The sequence below is a fragment of the Anguilla rostrata genome, chromosome 17 (genome assembly GCF_018555375.3).
Source record: "Anguilla rostrata isolate EN2019 chromosome 17, ASM1855537v3, whole genome shotgun sequence".
NCBI classification, from domain to species: domain Eukaryota; kingdom Metazoa; phylum Chordata; class Actinopteri; order Anguilliformes; family Anguillidae; genus Anguilla; species Anguilla rostrata.
Genome location: NC_057949.1, coordinates 10045931 through 10067807, shown reverse-complemented (window position 1 = coordinate 10067807; position 21877 = coordinate 10045931). Strand labels below are relative to the sequence as shown.

The 21877-nt window shown below is 44.6% G+C and overlaps 1 protein-coding gene across 4 annotated transcripts; it reads right to left on the bottom strand.

The window, feature by feature from the left end:
- Positions 1-451: 451 nt before the first annotated feature.
- On the bottom strand, positions 452-21555 carry atf7ip2 (activating transcription factor 7 interacting protein 2). Of its 4 annotated transcripts, none has more exons than XM_064315021.1 (18): positions 21386-21555; positions 21120-21274; positions 19630-19757; positions 15485-15578; positions 14692-14816; positions 12098-12216; positions 11853-11975; positions 10957-11064; positions 8094-8206; positions 6352-6410; positions 5688-5764; positions 5511-5562; positions 5373-5431; positions 4546-4594; positions 3140-3207; positions 2143-2218; positions 1320-1402; positions 452-902 (listed from the first exon to the last, which is right to left on the bottom strand). In XM_064315021.1, the coding sequence occupies exons 1-18, from the start codon at positions 21530-21532 to the stop codon at positions 504-506; spliced, it is 2034 nt and encodes a 677-aa protein (XP_064171091.1). In that variant the 5' UTR covers positions 21533-21555; the 3' UTR covers positions 452-503. The 4 variants fall into 4 exon arrangements, with proteins under 4 accessions (XP_064171091.1, XP_064171090.1, XP_064171089.1 ...); XM_064315020.1 differs by having other exon boundaries at positions 1320-1405; positions 12098-12213; XM_064315019.1 differs by having other exon boundaries at positions 1320-1405; positions 21386-21551.
- Positions 21556-21877: the final 322 nt, after the last annotated feature.

Below are 21877 nucleotides of genomic sequence, written 5' to 3'. Positions count from 1 at the left end.
TTTGGAAAGCCTACAATTTATAAACAACCCCCCCCCCCCCCCCCCCGTACACTAAAAAAAAAGTTCTGGTTCCAAGTGTCACCACTGGCGATACAATGACAAAGGCAGAGACCAGTAACTGGGGCCCAGATTCAATCTAGCCACAATGCGCTTTGTCCTTCACTCTGAGTAATGGACGTAGGCCTTTAGAGTCTTGCCTCATTCCAGTGCTTGCATACTGTCAGAAAAATGAATGAAAAGTGTGCAAGAATTAGGAATGGGGGTGGGGGGATGCCCTTTAAGGCTTAAATATAAAAAGTCAAACTGCGGCACAGGAGCCCTGAGCATTTCAAACGATCGAGAAAAAACGTCATTTCATCAGAATCCTTTCAGTCCGGAGCGCGCCGTGAGCGAGAACGGCGGCTCGGAGAGCGCTGGAGCGCGAGCCCTTCGGCGAAAGCGCGGGCCGTTCGCTGAGAACGCCGATGGGGGCGGGGCCACACGGGGCCGGGCGGGGCCGGGCGCTAGTCCTGGGGGCCGACGGACTGCACCTGGCTGTAGGGCCCGAAGCGGCCGTGGACGTCCTCGCTGAGCACGGCGAAGCAGAAGCGGCGGCCGGGGCCGTGGTCGGTCAGCTTGCAGGCCATGGGCAGGGGCATGGCCCGCACCGCGCCCAGGCTGCGCCAGGCCGAGAGGCGCCCGTCCAGCGCCTCCTGCAGGGCGTAGATGTGGTAGCGGCTGACGGGGGCGGCGCGGGGGTCGGGCCGCTCCAGGGTCCACAGCGCCCCGATGCCCTTGGGGTTCTTGATGCGCGCCACCGTCAGCGCCACCTGCTGGGGGGGGCTGGAGCCCGCGGCGGACGGCGGGACCTCGGCGGGGGAGGGCGTCGCCGGGAGGGGGGGCAGCCTGGAGCGCCAGTCGTCCTGTCAGAGGAGGGGGTACGAGGAGGAGGGGGGGTTGGGGTTGTCAGGCAAGTAATAGATGAACTCAAAGTTCGGGCGGGCGGGTGAAGATGGGCAGAGGGGTGTGACCAATTCAAATTCATTCATTCAAATTTCATTAATTAATTGCTAAAATAACTCATTATGGGCATTTTCTCAATTTGTAAATTCCACTTCAATCCATTTCCTGAAATGACGTGATTTAAACGGAACTGACAGCCAACCCTGCAGGGCAGTTACCTCAACGAGACTGGGGTCAGAGCAGAGCTGAGCAGAGGGGTGGAGCCAGATTACATGAATAAGACAGGGGGTGGAGTGGGGAGGGGTACCTGAACAGGACAGAGGGTGGAGTGGGGTGGGGTACCTGATCAGGACAGAGGGTGGAGTGGGGTGGGGTACCTGAGCAGGACAGAGGGCGGAGTTGGGTGGGTCCGCTGTTGCCGGTCGCATTTGGTCACTCGGGGGGCAGGAAGTCACTGCTCCTGCTGGAGATCACACAGCCACAGTATTACACTGGAACAGACTGGCCTTACAGTGTGAGCAAGTCACACCCAGCAAAGACAAACAGCTGGACTGTGTGCCCAAGGGACTGAGTGATGAATGATAACAGAAGACACGGAGCAATGTGGGTGTGCTAACAGATGACAGTGAGTAATGTGGGTGTGTTATCAGATGACAGTGAGTAATGTGGGTGTGTTAACAGATGACAGTGAGTAATGTGGGTGTGTTAACAGATGACAGTGAGTAATGTGGGTGTGTTAACAGATGACAGTGAGTAATGTGGGTGTGTTAACAGATGACAGTGAGTAATGTGGGTGTGCTAACAGATGACAGTGAGCAATGTGGGTGTGTTAGATGACAGTAATATAGGTGTGTTAGATGACAGTGAATAATGTAGGTGTGTTAGATGACAGTAATATAGGTGTGTTAGATGACAGTGAGTAATGTGGGTGTGTTAGATGACAGTAATATAGGTGTGTTAGATGACAGTGAGTAATGTGGGTGTGTTAGATGACAGTAATGTGGGTGTGTTAGATGACAGTAATGTGGGTGTGTTAGATGACAGTGAGTAATGTGGGTGTGTTAGATGACAGTGAGTAATGTGGGTGTGTTAGATGACAGTAATGTGGGTGTGTTAGATGACAGTGAGTAATGTGGGTGTGTTAGATGACAGTAATGTGGGTGTGTTAGCAGATGAGATTGGAAGCAGAGCAGCGCTCACCATGTGAGGTAGTGTGGCTGTCAGTAGCAGCAGGGGCAGCAGAGGCAGGGCTGTCCTGAGAGGATGGAGCAGGAGCCTGTGGGACCAGTCATGAGTGACGTCATGCACAAGCAAACGAATACATGCACACAGACACACACACACACACAAACACGCACGCACAAGCACACGCACAAGCACACACACAAACACAGGCACGCATGCACGCACACACACACACACACACACACACAAACACACGCACGCGTGAATTGTTAGCTAATGTGTTGTTTTAATCCTTTTTTTTCCATTCACAACTGACCCAGAAATGTTTTTAAACGATTCTTGCAAAACAAAAGCCTGTAGAAAAGCCTGTGCAGATATTGGCTTCTTTCCCCCTTTAAATGCCAGGTCTTCAGTGGGTGGGTGGGGTTAGCTGGGTACAATGTACGTCACTAAAACGCTACGATTGGCTACAACTTTTGTGTGGGTAAGCTAAGTTGAAAATGCCTAAGAATTGCACCTTGGATGCAGAAAAACCAATACGCTTTTTTCTTCTCCAAAAAGTGAGGACACCCACAAGAAATGGGTTTCATTTCTGGAGGCCCGCAGGCACTGCAATAACCCCAAAACGTAATATTTGTAGTGCCCACTTTCATGAGGACTTCACCAACTATCTACAAAAACAGTGTGGCTTTGCTGAAAAGCCAGCACTGGTGCATAGTGAGTGCCTCCCCTCCCTTCAACTCCCTCCCAACATTTGCTGCCAGTGACGGGTGATGATCATTACGTGGGCCTACCACTAGCTAGCAATAATTAAAATGCTTTCAAGAAAAAAAAAAGCATTTTAATTATCACCCCAGTGTGAAGTGACATAAAATGAAGAACATGGAGTTTGTTTTGACTATATTGACAATGGTGTCCGGCGATATGTTCCCCGCTGGTTCTTTGTTCTAAAGATTTCTACGTCGTTTGGAGTACACTGCCTAACTTTACAAACGAGGTCAAAGGTCCTTACCGGAGCAGAATTTGGGGGTCCCAGTGCAGGCGTTGGCCTCTGGACATGGGCAGTGTCTGTTGCTCTTCCTGAGTGAGTGAAAAGAGAATTTGGCTTCAGTGCAGTTCTATCAGTAAATGACTTTCCAAATTAAACCCCACAGCAAAATCATAAGACAATTGAGGCAATGAAGTTGGATCCATTTGTCAGTATGACTGAGCAATTCCCTTCACTGTTAAAAGCGTCAGGACTGGAACAACGTACGCGATTAAAAACGCCATTAAAAATGGATTTCGCAACATCTATCAAGTTCCAACAACATATCTAATGCAAAACAATTTTTTTCCCAAGGACCTTTATGGACAAATATTTTATTAGTAAATGAATTATGTAGTACCAGACACAGTAAAAAGGCAACAAGACCTTTCTACTTGAATACCCACATGCTTACAAAGTTCTGCCTTCACACCGTAAGTTCATGAGCGAAATGGCAAGCTTTGGAAACAAATTCATAAGTTTGGACTTTTCACCCCCTGGCCTTGGGTTGATAACCAAATTTCAGCTTCTCAGGAGCTGATGTTGATGTTGATGCAGTTTTAATCCCTTTCTTTTGATCCAAAGTACCTTTGCATCGAAACTTTAATTGAAACGCACATTCTACCCCAGAAGCTAAAACTAAATAATATATAAACTACATCTCAAAAACAAAAAAAACTATTAAAATAAAGACTCACAGAGAGGACTGAAAACGAAACTGAAACTAAACTGAATTGGGTCAGAAAATGGTACAGAAATAAAAACATGGAGAAGAAAAAGAGTAATAACCTTGGCTGACTCTAAAGAGAGCATGGTACTATATGTGTGTGGGTTTACACATGTCTGAATGCATAATGGAAGAATGTATTTTTCATTATGTAGAAGAACAGCATGTGGTCCAAGAGAACACAGTGAATGCTCTCAGAATCAAAGGACAGCACTGCAGCAGTCCTAATCCAATCAGAGCAGGGGAAACGGTCTCACCCACCCTGGATGGATTCATCACAAACACCCCTCTAAGAGGACTCCTTTGTTTTGGACCAGACTTTTTTTGCTACCGCTAACTACCCTTACCTGTTTACAAACCCTACCTGTCTGCTTTTACGAACTTCAGGTCTGCAGTTTAATCTTTAGCGACATCATTTAATTCAACGTGCGCCATGTAAAATGTACTTCTGCATGGATAGCTGCTAGTGTATTTTTACACACACAGAAATGTCAATGCGTGAAACAGCCTGCCAGGTCATGCAGTGGAGGCAGAGATCCTTGCGGTGTTCAGGTCCGGGTTTGACGCAGTGCTGGATGCTCTCTAGCCTGCAAGGTGATGAGCCATGGGGCTGATCGGCCTGTTCTTAACATCATGCGTTTCTCATGTGCTTGTGCGTGTTTACCTGGGACGGTGACAGGTGCTGCCTCCTCCTCCACGGTTTCCATGGAATCCTCAACACACAAACAGAAAAACAGCCAATTATGACATCACTCAAACACGCTGATCGTAAAGCCTTTGTGTAGAGTTTCACCAGAGACAGTACTGCACATCAGCCTAACGGTTAACTCTGTACTCAAAGCATTCAAACTGTAAGGATCTTTGGTTGATTTAATCTGCCTCAGCATGTCTGGATGTTGACTTGAACAAGGACAGACTTGCTAGAGATGTCAACTGATCAAGGTGAGTGCTTGATGGTCAACCAGAACCAAATAGAAGGCAGATAAACACACACACACACACACACACACACAGAGGCGACAATGACCACCTGGTTACTGTAATCACCCTCATATGAATGAATGTTGATTTGGGATGGACCAGCCAGATACATGGAAGCACAAAGGAGGGTGTAAAAGACTATCAAAGTCTACCAGAAGGGAGCAGACAGGGGTGACAACGACCATTTGGTTACCTGGCACCTCGCTGGTACATTTTGTTTTGGGAAAGGGGTATGAACCTGGTGTTTGGACACAGTAATGTCACCAACCTTCCTCGCTTTTACCCAGTATGTTTCACACTGTAATGTACACTGTTTTTGCTTTGTTAATAAATTGTTATTGACCTAAACTTTTGAACAAGTTTTTCTTCACACAAAAAACAAATTCCTACATAATGTTCACTGAAAGCTGAAGCATTCCAGAGCCTCCAGGACAGGACACAGAAGCAGTGAGGGTTGACTCACTCCGGTTTATCTGCGGAAGTAACTGTGGTTTCACCATTGAGCAGTACCTGGTCTTGGCTCTTGTTAGGGTCACCATTTTGGCTCTTGTCGGGGTCACTGTTGCTGCCTGGAAGAGACACAGGAGTTTGTCACGGGGGAAAGAAAGAAACTGAGAGTTCTAGGGAGAAGGAGCGTGCGGGGGGTACCTGCGTCCATCTCCGCGTCCTCTGTGAGGTCCACCACTCTGTTTATTTTCAGCTGGGAGAGAGGAGGACAGGCAGGGACTCTATGAAGCGGGTAAGGGTTGCAAGCGCTGCAGCAGCTAACTGAGCTGAATGAGGGAAGGGTGCGGGAACCACAGAAAGCACAGAGGAGCCAGTTACCCGTCTCTGCCAGAACCCCTCCACGATCCTCTTCCTCGGCAGCCTGACGCCGCAGAACACCACCTCGCCCTCCATCTCTGCGGAACGGAAACAACCAATCAGACCACCAGAACGCCGCCGGTTTCACGGGTCAACTTCCAACAGCAGACAACCCGAAGCTCACAGAAACAGCCTTTCCACACACCTCAAAACATAGAAGTCAAAAGCACAAATCGTGACTGCACCTGTCAACAATGCACTCGCTACCAACACTGCACTAGTTACAGTGGACATGTTATGAGATTTTACGTCCGTATTTGGATAAGTGTCAGACAACATTTTAATAAGGGGTGGGTCACAGTAAATACATTGGCCCATCCTTTAGTGGGTGTGGCTCAGTAAGTTTGGGAATGCCCGCTGAGCTTCGCTCAGGCCTTGGAGTTGACGCGTGTCAGTAGGCCCTGTGCGTTTCTGTGGGCGTCGGCATCTCTGCTTCGGACACGCCCCCCGTCTGTGCCGTGTCTGAGTAGGCCACGCCCCCGGCATTCAGACACGCCGTACGTGGCCTGGAGCTGACGGGTCATTGGCTGAGGCAGGTGAGGACAGTGATGCTGGAGGTAAGTGCAATGAGTGCTTTTCTGAAGGCGGGACAGAAAGGGAAACAGATCTGGGGGATTCTGCATACCTGAAGCTTCCAGGCTGGAGAGGTCTCTGCTCTGAGCACAATCTCCTTCAGCACTGATCCTGGGGGAACACATTCCTGTATTATTATTATTATTATGAATATTATAGGTTTTCATAAGAGGAGCTGTCACATTTATATGGAGAGCTGAAGCCATTCAAGTGTAAAGTGTGCAGCAGCAAACGTCGACTACGACTTGACCCCTTCACCTTCTGGTCTCAAGTCCAGTTCCTCCTTAACTACGCTCCACCCAGCCATCCCACAGAGCAGGGGTCCAGCCCTGCTTATATTCTAATTTTATAAGTAAATAATTCTATTTAATAATTTGCGTTCTGTTATGTCATATAACAACACAAAGAAAACGATGCTCATGAATGCATGTTGCACCTCCTCACCTCTACCACCAGGTGGCTCTAGTCTGCTTAGAAATGCAGAAAAAAGGTATTGTGGAGCAACTGCAGAATCAGGAGACAAGACACAGAAGCCACTACCCAACCTGAAAGGATACTGAGGCTTTGAATTACACCAACATTTTAGGTATTGGTGAGCACCTCCTTTAAAAAATAAATAAATAAATACATTTTTTAAAGCAAAATCAGCAAAAAGGATCAAGCTGAGAACCAAGCTGTAAGGACAGCACTATTTCAACGGGCTCCCTGTTAGATGTGAATGAGTGCTGGGGAAAAGCCACTATGAACTGCAGGACATGGTGTCATGAGCACATTGCTGTAAATCACTGCTGCTATACACTACACACACACACACACACACACGCACACACGCACACATTTACACACACACACACACACACACACACGCACACGCGCACACGCACACGCACACGCGCACACACTTACACACACACACACATTTACACACACTTACACACACTTACACACACACACACACATTTACACACACTTACACACACACTTACACACACACACACGCATGCACACGCACACGCACTCGCACACGCACACCTCTGGCTGTCCTCACTCACACTTACACCTCACAGAAAGGGCCGTACTGTCGTCAGGGTTTTCCGGGGCCTCGCACACCTGGTGACAGCTGTGCTCTGTGTTAACACGTCGACAAACAGCAGCGCAACAGGAAGCAGCTGTTGCATCAGCCGCCCAATCGGCAAGCAGAAGCCGTTCATCATGATGTAAAGCGGCCGGTAAGTGGCTCTCTGACCGGCGCAGACCCATCCAAGGCCCGCTGAACGCAGCAGACCTGAACCTCCCTCGTCAGCCATTTCCCTCGCGTTTGGAACGCAGGCCACGCAGCTGCGTGTGTAAAAAGACTGACGCTGGCATAAATCACACGGTGCGTCCCGGCGGAGCGGCGAGCGTGAAGGAGGTTAAGGGGCCAGGCGATAACCGCGAGCTGCAAACTCCGAGCGCCGTCTTCCTGGAGCCTTCGGCGCTGCAGCTGTCGCCGTTTATCTCCGCGCGACAACGGCTCCGCCTCCTCGGTCACTCCGAACGCAAGACGACCGCGCAATCGAATCGCTTAGGTCTGACCGCAGACAATGGGACTCGCGTAGGTGAGAAACTGGCAGCCCTCGTGGTTCCGTGCGTAAGAATACAGCACAGACCTTCAGACAGGCACAGCCTCCTGCATATTCATTAACCCGCTATCCTAAAGGTACTGATGTAGAGGCAAAATGAGCAGGGCAACACCACAGCGCTTTAATAATAACTGAAAGGGCACCAGTACGTATAATCTCAGACTGAGAGCACCTGGAAGAGGAGAAGGAGGCGGGGCTGTCAGTGGCTCTGGGCTCAGCAGGAGGAGGCTCCGCGGGGGGAGAAGAGTCCAGGATGCAGACCGGGGAGTCCCTGGAGCTGAGGGGCTGCAACACCAACAGCACAGCATGACTCAGCAACCAACAATACACAGCTACACATCAACACAACACATCAGCCAACAATACACAGCTACACACCAACACAACACATCAGCCAACAATACACAGCTACACACCAACACAGCACATCAGCCAACAATAAACAGCTACACACCAACACAACACATCAGCCAACAATACACAGCTACACATCAAAACATGAGCTAACAAACAGCAACACATCAACACAAAACATCATCTAACAAACAGCAACACATCAACACAAAACATCTAACAAACAGCAACACATCAACACAAAACATGAGCTAACAAACAGCAACACATCAACACAAAACATCATCTAACAAACAGCAACACATCAACACAAAGCATCTAACAAACAGCAACACATCAACACAAAACATCAGCTGACAAACAGGAACACAAAACATCAGCCAAGAGAAAAATAAAACCGCTCTAAAAAATTTTAACTGCACTACTGACCATATACAGGCCACATCACCAATTGCAACTGGTCGAAATTTTGCCCTCATGCTGTAGCAGCCATCTCACACAATGGAAGGACCCCAGGTGTGACACAAGCACGCTGGACAAAATGGGAAGTTGCCTTAACAGCACCTGGCACTGAAATTTGGAAAGAAAACCCAAACAATATCTCTCAGTTTCTCCCCCATGTTTCTGTAACGGGTTTTGAAGATCACCGCTGCGGAGCGACAGTCCAAAAGAAGAGGAGAGAGGGAGGGGTGTCGGAGACCCCCTGCTAAACAGTGACCTAATGCTTTATGTTGATGGACCGTACTACATGAATGACACTCACGGGTCATGGCCGAAAAGTTGACTTATGTAAAGCTGACTTATGAAAAGTTAATTATAGACATAACTTGATAAATATAGGTACACTGTTTCACCCCAAACTATGTATCTGTTTGGATGTAAGCAAAAGGGGACAGACACCAGCAGCAGTAATCAAGTGCATTAAGGGATTAAAGGACCTCTATTTCTGCCAAGTTGGAGGAGGCCCACAAGGTCAGTCTTGGAATGGACTTCTTTAACCTACGATTAGCCATAAATGGAAGTTTTGCATATGGTGACTGAATGAATCTCATAGGCTGCACCACCAGTTCTTTATCTCTGAAAACTATATAAACTATTGGACCTAATATTTTCAAAGACTGTTTTCTACCTCTTCTTGACTGGTCATTTTATTAACATCGAAAGGGGCTCCTGACTTTATCTTCAACACCATCATTTTTGATTTAAAAAAATCCTACAATGGTAATAAGAGTCATAGGTTACGTGGTTTGTGATGATTCACAACATTAAAACAAGGCTCCTTATCCCTCTGTCTCTGTGCAGGCTGCAGAACTGGTAGCTCTGACAGAAGCATGTAAATCTGGCAAGGGAAAAGCACTCAGTGTTTATACTGATTTACGTTACGCATTTGGGGTTGCACACGATGTTGGTAGCATATGGGCACAGAGGAACTTGCTGACAGCGTCTGCTGCAAAAACAGCAAACAGGGCGCAAGGTTCTACACTGATGGAGGCCAGTAAGCTTCCAGCTACACACGCGGCAGGAAAAAGTTCAGCGCACACCAACGGCGAAACTGAAGTCGTCTGTGGGAACCGCAGAGCAACTGAAGCAGCAAAGGCCACAGCTCGCTATCCAAGGGAGGAGATGACAAAGCCTCTCTCACCTCCCCCCATCTGCAAAAGGAGGCACAAGACTCCGCCTCAAGGTCGGAGGTGTAGGAACGGACGGCTGACGGGGCCAAGCTCAACAAACAAGTCGTATGGGGAAGTGCTACAAACCAGCACGTCTGGGTTCCCTGCCCTAACCTCAGCGCATGATGGGTTGTCGCATTCCGGTGCTGAGAAAATGTACCAATTAGCTACGGCCAGCTGGTTAGGGAAAGGACTGTTGGGATTTTTTTACAAGAACCACTATAAATAATGCAGTGTGCGCACACAAACTAATAGCTGTTCCAGAAACGCCTCCAGATCCTCAGCCTTTTCCTAAAGGGCCACTTCAGCACAGACAAATCGATTTCATTGGTCCCTTCACCCCAGTAGGAAGGAAGAAATATGTTCTGGTCATCACTGATCATTTTCCAAGGCGGGCTGAAGCCAACCCCACCACAAACCCATCAGCGGACACGGCTGTGAAACTTTTGCTGAATGACTACGTTCCTCATTGGGGAATTACATGCAGAATTAACAGCTATCAAGGCACACATTACACTGGTAAGATAATGAAGGCCATGTGTGAAGCAACACAGCAACACAAAACATCAGCCAGCAAGAAACAGCAACACATCAACACAACACAGCAACAAGTTATCCAACAACAAACAACACAATAATAACAATAACCCATCAACCAAGAAACAAAACACAACACGTCAATCAACAATGAACAACAACTCAAACCATTAACCAACAGAAACAAACGCACAACTCATCAACTCACAATAACCAACAACGCATCACCCAACAGAGAATAGCACACATCAGCCAACAATGAACAACACACACAACGCACACCAAACAACAAAACAATACAAAAAACATCAACTGGCGACAATATAACAAAGCGCAAAACAACAAAAGAAAAACAACCAAGTATTTCAGTCAGCAGAATAGTGGTTGCACAGGAACAGAAGCTTAAAAAAACAAGCAAGCAAGCAAGCAAACAAAACATTGCTGCAAATTGTGCTTGAATACAGCAGGACAAACCTGGCAATGTGCAGCTGGGGGCGCTGGGGGCGCTGGTTCCGCTGGTCTCAGCTTCCTCACGTAGGCCAGCGCCACCTGCTCCCGCCTTTTTATTTTCTTAACGTCTGCCTAGCAAAAGCAATATCGCCCCAGGCCCACGGAGAGCAACATTACAAGGTGCACTTTAAAGCACAGTTTAATCACTCGCACCATTTGAATTCATTTTGAGTCCAACTGAAGTTTTCAAGGCTGTTACATCATTGCAACTTCATCTGCCTATTCAGAAGAATACCCAGGAGCCCTTGATCACAGAACATTCTGTCGGCCACAGTCGTGGTCAGCTTACCCTTGTCAGCTGCGTACTGCTGCAAACGCATGGGTTACTGGGCACACTAGAGGTTCATAATGAAATGGCCTCCGCCTTGGGTCTCACATGCTTGTGTGCGGCAGAATCATTTTTGATGTCGCCGATTATATTTGGCTCCTGCCCCTGGCAGCACCTTGCAGGAGGCTTAATTGAACAGCTGTGCGCAGGGCGCTGTATATCTTTCCTTTGGCATACTCGTGGATACTGCCCCAACGACAGCGAACAACCATTGGCCAGGAGCTGGACGGGCGTGGTCCACCAGCACATAGATGCGGCCAATAAGAACAAAGCATGTGACTCATTAAGGTGACAATGTTAGTAATGCTAACGGGTCGAGCAATCTTCCCACTGTTCCAGAGCACTGCTAAAGCGCTCTAGCCATCACCTCTATGTTGTACCCGAGCGCGGTTTGGGCAAGAGGTCTTCTAGATGTCTTCTCTTTCACACTGCCCCCTCCCCTCACCAATAGCATATATATTTATTAAAGTGTTCCACGTTATTTCGCTGGACAGAACGCACGCAGAATACCATGCCCATTAGAAACACTGACTTGCAGTCTGATGAGAACGGCTTCGTATCTAGAGATGGAGTCGATCCTCTTAATGAGCTCATCCATCTTGTGTTCGGACTGCTGCATAGAGGCCAGTATCTCCTGCTTTATTAGCTGCTGAATCTGAGAATAAACATTAAAAATAAAAATTCTAAGCATACACAAGGTACCTTATCTATTAATGACTGATCACATTCATTTCTTTAAAATGTGTTGAAAGTGCATTAATTTCATTATTTACTTACCTCAGCTTTAGAGAATGTTTTGACTGGATGAAGGAGACGCTCGCCTGTGTCTGGGGCGTTCGATGGCTTGCGAGACAAGATTGCATTTGAATCATGGATTTTCCTCTTGTTCATGACTTCTGGTGTAAGAGGAAAAAGGAAAACAAATCAATAGACGCACTCTTCTTCCCTCTCAGTGAGCAGTATCAAATGGGCGGAACTTTCTGGCAGTCCACACAGATCATCTGGCCATCCCTGACACTAGATCAATAGATCAAATGCGCGCCGGTTTCAAAATGATTAGATGTGTTCCCGAGTGACAATACAAGGAGCACTCAGGTTTTCCAAGCAACTCACACAACATCAAAGAGCCAACATGTTCACCAGATACCAATATGAAGACTTGTCAGGAGACAAGTGGGCCTGTGGCTGTGGTTTTACTAAAGGTTTTAGCATGTCCAAATGCAATTGTGAAGTTCTAGTGGATGATACTGTGGAGCTGCTGATTCAGAAAGTACAAAATCCCAATGGTGCTGCTGGTGCATGCAGAAAAATATCTATGAGTCTCGGCCATGAGATTTCAAGAAGAAAAATAAAAAATCTAATGTCTCATTGTAGGTTACAATAAAAAAAATTACATTTAGCTTGCGATTTCTCAGCTGTTGAACCCTAAATTGAACATGCAGGAAGTGGAACTTGAGGCCACATGTATACTGTTATGTCAGCCTTGGGGTTCAGGATAATGTGCCTTTTACAGAGGTTTGAACAGTGGGTAAAGGTCAGAATTACTGCGTGGCAGCCGACAGCAGTGCCCCGAGTGACATCTTTTTAAAATTTCAAACACACAGCTGCACCGAAAGACAGCTTCCCTTTACCTCAAGGGACATCGCTATTACGGCATTAAGCCACTGAAAGGGTTCTTAGGCAGTCAGTAGGTCTGCTACGACTGCTATGCACCCATTACCACAAAGAATTTCCACAGCGGCAAGTGCCACTGCAATGACTGTTACAACCGGAATGTTCTTCGCACCCTTTAAAATCTGTGCAGTGTAAAGCCCGCTGGTGCCAGTCTAGCTTGTGAAACTTCATGCTCCTAGTGGTAAAAAGGTCACTTTAGGCTATGATGCCAAAGAAATAGGGAACAGGTCGCTGCATGATGCACCCCGTCAGCACAAGCAACCCTAAGCCTCAGCGCTGCAGCATGAGGGGACGTGCGCGCTGTAATGTGGAGCTGATCGCTGAGCGCAGGCACGAGTGCTTCATCCAACCAGCCAAACTGGAGCAGCCCAGCCAATGTGTTTTCAGACTGCGTGCCAGCAGGGTGGCGCTGGGCATGGGGCAGATTCAATACACTTCCCAGATTTTAAGGATGAAGCGTCTCGGGCTACAATTAGGTGGGCCATTTTCCGTGCCCCTAAATGCGGGGGCTATGCTTTCACTGTGCATAATCCAAAGGGTTACAATGGATATCAAGCGTGAAGTGTTTTCCTGACTGGATTGCCACTGTATTACAAGACAAGGGTGGATTTTTCTCAACCCAACATTGAAAATTATAGAGGAGGAAAAGAGTTGAGCAGACAGAAATCATTTCTGAAAAGACAGATCAAACACAAGAGTATGTGAGGGTACACAAAGTTCTGAAAAAAGTACGGACAACTGGGTGCCAATAATTTTGACACTTATCCGTTGTGGAAATAAAATTATTAATTCTTAAAAATACATTATCTGAGCAATTTTATTGTAATGAATGATATAGTTTTCACAAAATGTGAGCCTAAGATATAGCTTGGTAACTGTTTATACAGCCTTTTTTTTTTGCTCACCTTTATCAAGGGTGCCATTAATTTTGGAGGCGGTATATTTTATTGTGTGTCAAATATACTTAGCAACAGGCATAAAACTGTGAAGCTGATTAACACTACAGGTCACGCATCTGTGGCTTCAGCCAGGCAATTTCACAGCCTGACAGACACAAGCTTGAACACCAGATGTGCTCTCTTTTTTTTATTTTGCTCTGACTTAATGCATCTTTGCACTTGACTGAAGAAGACGTTGTTCATGACCCAGCGCGACTGCTTGTCGATTTGGCCCCGAGGTCTGACTGACCACTGACCTGCGGTCACGCGTCAGGGATGCCAAAGGAGCACAGAAAAAGCTATGCTTCGTCATCGGCCATCCAAATCGCAGGTTGCTTTCTGACATGAAAACTGCATGAAGAATGCACCGCAAGGTTTCGGGAACATTGCACTTTATGAGGGGGGTCTCTGGAATATGAACATTAATTACAAGTGCCAGGGTGGGGAGGGGTACCTTTTTCCGCAAGTCTGCATGTGAAAAATTCCAAGACTTGGTGTTATCTGTCTGGATTACTTACTTACTGTTATCATTACAGTTCACAGCCAAAAACAACAAATTTATCCTTCTGTATGGAGTATTACGACACACTTGACCTAATAACTACCATTGATGCATACGAGCAAATAAGGGAACCCTCATCTAGACATCAGTACGTATACAAATAATTAAAAAATATAGGCCAAATAAAACCGTGTTCACAGGAGAGATGCACTGACTTACCTACCCAAAGAAAGAGCGAAGGGCAGATTTTGTTTTACCTAAAGCAGTTTCTGGGGTAGACACCGGTGCCTTAGTGACAGCAGGTTGGTCATCTACAACACGGATGTCACGTCTTTTCTCCACTGGCAAGGTATTCTCATCCACTTTCCTTTTTCTCTGCAAACTTAAAATAAACAAATGTCACGTAACAGTTCATTTATACATTTTTTCCCCTTTTTTTTGTAGAATTGACTATAATCGCTGATTTTCATTTTTTGGAATGACCCAATCATACTCGTAGGCTTGTTTCATTGGTACATCCTCCGTCAATTCAAGAGGGTGAAGAGAAAGTATCTGCTGTCCTCCAAACCTAGGCACTGCCTATTTTCACCCTGCAGGCTACCATTGGAGGGTACACATTATGCGCCTGTTTGTACAGTTAAACCGCTTTTGCGCAATCACAAAAGGGCAGCGGTTCAATGAGGCGAGGACAATCTTGCCAATGAAAGCCCTCCCTTTCCAGATGATGATGGAGCTAGTTAGTCACGTCCTGTGGAAAAATCAGCACTGACACAGTCAGGATCCAATACCAGACTGCATGACCCATCCACAGTGGGGCACGCCCTACTAGACTGGATCTGTATCTGATGCAGATCATCTCAGTGAAACAGGACGGGCCATCCAGATGGTTTGGAGATTAGTGCAAATGCGCCACAGATCATACCCAAACTGCATGCTATCAGTGTCTTAACAAGCGTCCTGCAATCCAGTTGGCGCCAGTTTGCTGAGGCAATACGAATTATGACTAAAAAGAAGTTCAAGTCTACATGTTTGTATGATGCAAATGCCTACCTGTGAAGACGCGTTTGTGATTTTGGTGACTGATCCGTGCGACCAAATACAGAGGGCACAAAATCCGGGCTGTCTGAGTCCACAGATGCTTTCCCTACGGAGCAAAGAAGGTCACTGGAAAGATGACCAGTGCTTTCATGGTTTGTTTACTCAATGATCCAAGTGCCTTTTCTTCCACTAAAAACTTTCAGCTTTGAAAACACTTGTGCTGCAGTCTTCCCTTAAATGGCAGACAAAGGTTGTGGTCCATTGTACAGCGTTAGTGAGAAAAGTACACAGAATGAACAGGCTCCAGGAATTACACCATTCCCATTTTCTCTTTCATAATGACCTTTTTGTTTTCATTTACTGTGTCATCTTCATTCTTTTACATCTTGTATTTCAGTGTTTCTCAGTCTCCGCCCTGGTGATCACTGTGTGTGCTAGTTTTTGCTACAGCTAATCTCGAGCTTAGTTAAAGTTGTGGAACAGACGTACTTTAAGTTCGATCATAACACAATTCAAGTTTGGCTTGTAATTGTTTGCCTTGTCTTTGAGTTCTTCGTTATCTACCAAATGGTTAGTTTTAATGGCCCAGTGTCCACACTGTCACTAAATAGAAGTCTTTGATCAAGATAAAAAATGTACCTCTTTTGATATGATCATTTGCCATACAGCTTAATAAGCACTATGTGAATATGGGCCTTAGCTATAACATAGCTATTGCTGACACTGTAGTTCAAGAAGGTAAATAAGGCCAGCATACACAGGGGTCCCCAGGACTGACTTTGAGGACCACTGTTGTATCTGAAAGTTGCTTCACTTCAACAAAACCACGCACAAATGAATGCAGAGAGGTCACTCAGGTACATATAAAGTAAAATGAATAAAAATAAATACATTTCAAGAAATATAATAAAAATAAAACATTTCTTAATTAATAAGGACGGAAAAGAACAGGATTAGACCTTGCTCTGCCACCAGGATTTTACTTAATCCTGAACAGTATGGAGGTACTGACTTTTACATTCCAGACCCAGAATTACATATTGGATGAAACAGAGAAGATCGGGGTGGCCTACTTAAAATACCACTTTTATACTCAAGGAGTACCATAGTGATTTTCACACTTTCTCGGTTTTATGTGCTATTTGCACAAGAGACACTGAAGAAACACAATGAGCAAAGTATTAAATATGTCCGTTCTGTATTCTTGGAGAAATATGCGTTTTAAATTCATCGTCCTATTTTCAACCGGTTGAGAAAGTTGTCATTTTGCTACGTCACGAATACAGTAACCACTCCCATTTCCACGCCCCGTAAAGAAATCTGACAGGACACACCGTCCTGCTGTTCAGACAATGCAAATATTTGACTAACGTTAGGTTCACTTAAATTAGAGTGCCTTTAGATTATTTCTGGTTATATTCATTTAGCTAGCTAGCTAACGTTAGGTAGCTAGGAGGTTTGCTTTCATAAGGCAATGTTATCGATAACGTTAGCTTGCTAGTTTGCTTTTATGAGGACGTTATAGTTGTGCTTTTATCTTAACTTGGCTAGCTAGATATCAAACATTATCATTGGATATAAGGCAACGTCCTTACCTTAGCTATCTACCGATACTTGATATACTAGCCCTACTAAGCTAGCTAGCTTGTGAAAATTCAGTCTCCCAAAGAAAGCGTATCATGGGGGTAGCTATGGTAACGGGGCACGGTCTGTCAATCATAGCTAACTGACAGTTCTCATTACCACGCCCACACGGTTCGGGCGAATTTTTATCGTGGGAAATTTAGGCTTAGAAAAATACGTTTTAAATTACATTGAATTCCTGAAGAATAAAAAAATTATGCACATTTGTTTTGTTGTTGCCTGAAGACAACTGGGAAGTGTCACGTTCAACCACCATGGTACTCCTTTAACCTTTTTTTGTGCAATAAGCCTACACGAGACTGGATCTCTATGACAAATCTTTTTCCAGTTCAACTTAATTTCGGAGCCCCATCGATTTTTATTTTTATTTACACAGTCCACAATAAGATTGCCCACAACTCAAACAGAACAGCCAAATTGAACAGTATTGCCAGATTGAAAAGAGTTACGGTGAATTACATTTCCCGGGGGTACAATAGAAATTAGAAGGATTGTGAAAAAAGGATTGTCTACAGATTAGTGTCTAATCTGATACACTAATCGTGTCTCTGGCAACTCAGCAAGCAGTCTTCAGAATACAGTTACAGTGTCATACAATTTAAGACTTGCGATCACTGATTCTATGCTGAACGCAGTTTAACTCCCGCGAGAGCGATCGGGAGAACGAATGAAAGGGAGGAAAAAGTGGATGCTACTCTTCCTGTGTCCAAGATCAAAGGGTCCCGCATATTTCTTTAGTTTACTGAGTAAAAGTCAAACGATGCAACCATTCAAACACTATTAGTAACAGGAACATATATGTTAGAATGTTATAACCTATAGTATTGTTAGATTAAAAAAAAAAAAAAACAGAAGCCTAGTTGTGTCGGCTAGTCTACATACAATTAGCAGAGAATTTATTGCAGGCTAATAGCTGGCATAAAATGTTCGCTAACTAGCAAGTCAAGGATACAGCGTACTTACTTATGACCTTACTTAATTCACATTTATATAACGGGACAATATACTTTACCTTACCTGATATAAAATGTGCACTGCAGATACGAGAATTTTTAATTAAGTCCTCGGTCCAGTCCACATTTTTAATAGCTTGCAGCCAGAGCTGCCGACGACGTTTTTGAAAGGGATGAGATCCAACAGGTATGCGGTAAAAATGTAAGTTTGACGTTGAGTCGGGTCTGTTTTCACAACCGACTGCACAGCAAGTCTGCATAATTGTGGTTATTTGTTTCAAAGTATGTAATAATACTAAGTGTGACTTCTTAATGTAGCCCACAACACGTGCACGGAGTTCCCAAGCTTCTGTTTTGAGTTAGATTGCCGAATCTTATTTAGTATGCATGACGTCGCAGTGAATCCATCTACGTGTTAGCCAGTTACTTAAGGGGTTCCACCCCTTCTGTTAAGAACGTTTTCGTCGCCAGCCCAAGGGAGAGGAAGGACTATGGAAGGCCATTAGAGCAAATAACGAGACGTTAATGTCGTGTTAACAGGACATTAATATGCGTGTTAACACGTACAGTTTGGTCGTGTTTACACGTAATATTTTTCCGCGTTAACACAACAATAAAAGACAACCGCGGTGCTAAGAGAATGCGACTGCACTTAGTCTAGGCGACGTAATTATGCGACGGCGGATGTTATTGACGTGCGTCTGCCGTGGTGAAACTACAATGTTCTGAAGATGGACTACTAAAAGCGCATCTTAGATACTTCGCCCCGTGCGTTCTTACCGTGTTGTTTCATGCAGGCTACATAAACCTGGACAACCCGGTGAAAAATATCACTTCATTACCAAGGTTGGAATTGAAATAAAAAAAAGGAATATAGGCTACCAGTCACAAAAGTGAAACGAAATGGTTGTCACATTGAGAATGGTTGCTCACGCTCACCCTCCTGCCCACTCATATTTACCGACATGTATCCCTATTAGTACGATTGTATGAAAATAATTGCTCAATTTAATGCAAGTAGGCATAACATGTTAGGCATACAAATCTATTACTGTAGGCTACATATCATCATTCTTAAGTTTCAAACATGTTGAATTAAAATCATCATCTGGCTAAAAACGTCTCATATCCCTTTTTATTGAACGACAGACTTCTGTGTTATGGTTAATATGCTGATTATGATCTGATTATAAGCCTATGCATATAATCGCTTAAGAACCACCACACAACTCGGTCATGTTGATCGTTTGTTTTTGTGAACGGCCGAAAGGTGCGTCGCTTTAAATCTTGCTGCCGCAAGGAAGATAAGGAGATAAGAAAGGAAGCACTGAAGCACCTTTCCTTAGCATTTAGAGAATTCGACCAGCTCTTTTTATGGCATGAACACAATGCGTTCTTCTGTTTGATTTGGCCTTTGCATTTGACTCCATCTAAACATAGAGACTGCTGTAGGTTTTAGAGCTAAGAAGACTGCTTTGAAGGTGTCATAATCTTTAAATCCAGTGTAAAACATGATCAACTTGGGCTCACACTGGAAGCGTCAGAGATGAAACTGCTCACTTTTCAGGTTTTGATTTTCTTCTTCCAGACGAGCAATCTCCCTCTGTGCTGCATCAAGCTGTTCTTCCACAGACAGGGTCTCCCCCTCATAGTCATGATCACATAATGCCTCCAAAACCTGCTTAGAACTGTGTTAGAAAAGAGACAAAAGAAAATGGGATTACAAAAAAAAAAAAAAATAGAAACATACAAAGCAAATTTATTGCAAAAGTAAGACTGAAACTTTCCAAATATATTTTATAAACAATAAATAAATAAATAAATAAATAAAAAACAACGCAAAACTTAACACATAATAAAAAATAAACAAAAAACTAAACAAAAGTAAATATGGTCCCAAAAATTTTTGAAATAGAATAATTATTTGTTCAAAATATTTTCAGTTTTTTCTTTTACCAGATTTTCCTTTTCCATGCTTTGTGAGGCAGGGAGCACATGGCAGTAGATAAGCTATTGCCGCACTCAGGGTCGGCCCATGGCATAAATGCTCTATGTAAAAATCATGCTCTATGTATACATTTGAAATGGAATGGCAACAGAACATTTCATAACAATGTAATGTAAGAAGGATTTTACCAAGCAACCCCCCCCCCCCCCCTGCTCAAACACAGCCCACAGATTTGTTTAGGGCCACCAAAATCCTAGGGCCAGCCCTGGCCACACTACTATAAAAAAATATGTGATGGTGAAGTGAATAATGCCACACAATGTTAAATTTGTCACAGTGTTCTTAGGGCTGGTAAGGCAGTTCAATAAAGCAAAATCTAAAACTACAGACTCAAGGGATTATTGGCTGAGTTGAGGATCCATGTGAAGAAGGAAATCAGAAGACTCAATAAATATCGCAGGAGTATTCTAGATACAAATATGCAGTATACCTTCATCCTATCATTATTATTTTTCACAGCCTGTCCTTCCAGGCCTGTCATAACCCCAAAACAACACAACTACAGTTGAAAAAATGTACAGATTAATCGACAAATAAATCAAATATAATTTTAATAAGGATTAACCATTTTGTTATTTATAAACTAAAATACCACACACTTCCTGATTACAGTTTAAAAAATGCTAACATTGGCCTAAAGTGCTATGATGCATATCATCATAAAATTAATAGCTTGGGGGTTATCAGACATCACTTTAAGCTCTGAACCAACATGTGATGGGCTTACTTTTTTGTCATTTTACAGATAAGATACGCAATTAATCAAGGTAATAAGTGATAGATTTATTGATGAGTGCAATCCCTAGTAGCAGTCCTGTACATAACTGGTAATTCAGTTTTCCTCTTCCTCATCAAAGTTACCAGTCGCACTACAAAATCGTGACAAAAACATTATTCTTGATGATCTTAGTTCAGTGATCACAGGAAGTTCCTATCTGTATAGGATCCCTACACAGACATGACAATTGGGGACGAATACCAATGCATTTATTATCTTTTTCATGCTGATACGCAAATTTGGCTAATGTCAGATGACAGTTACCTCTGGATGCGTTGAATAGCCCTTCTGGCCTTGGGCTGACACCATGTAAACAAAGATGGCACAGTCCCCTTTTTCAGTTTGTTCAAACCAGTGAGCGATCTTTCTATGCAGTCCTTGGAAAAGTGTTTGGAGCACACTCTTCTGTTGTCTGTGATCTGAGATGAGAGATGTGTTAACGTGAGTGTTGACGTGTAAATTAACCTTACGAACTTTTTGAGGTTATTATCAGGGTAAGCTAACGTTATGTTAGCTAACTTAGACGCTACCTCAAAATAAGGTCCAACATCTCTCCTTATCATGGCAATCCACTGACGACGGGTGTCCGGGTCACTCGGAAATCGATGGAAAGACAAGCCTTGATCACATTCTCGTCTTTGATAAGATGTACAGCCTGGAACACAACAATATGCCATACTAGCATCGCCGGCTCAACTCGCTTCACTGCTTCACGTAAGCACCGCTCCTAGACCACTTCCGGAATTCCTCCCATCTCAGCCTCGTTTTCGCGCAGGAACATTTCAAAATGGCGACCGGGGTGATATAAGCGAATAGCCAAAAAGATAAAGAATTAGACTTAGGCCTACTAGAAACTTCAGGCACACTTGCGCGAAAGCAAATATTTTAAACGCCTTTATTGTAGGGGCAAATCTGGTGATATTACGTTAAACTAACTAATCCCACATTTGTACAACGAAATGAATGAGATGTTTTGCGAATAGACAGTTCTTTGGTTTCTGAAACCCCTTGGTTATGGGACA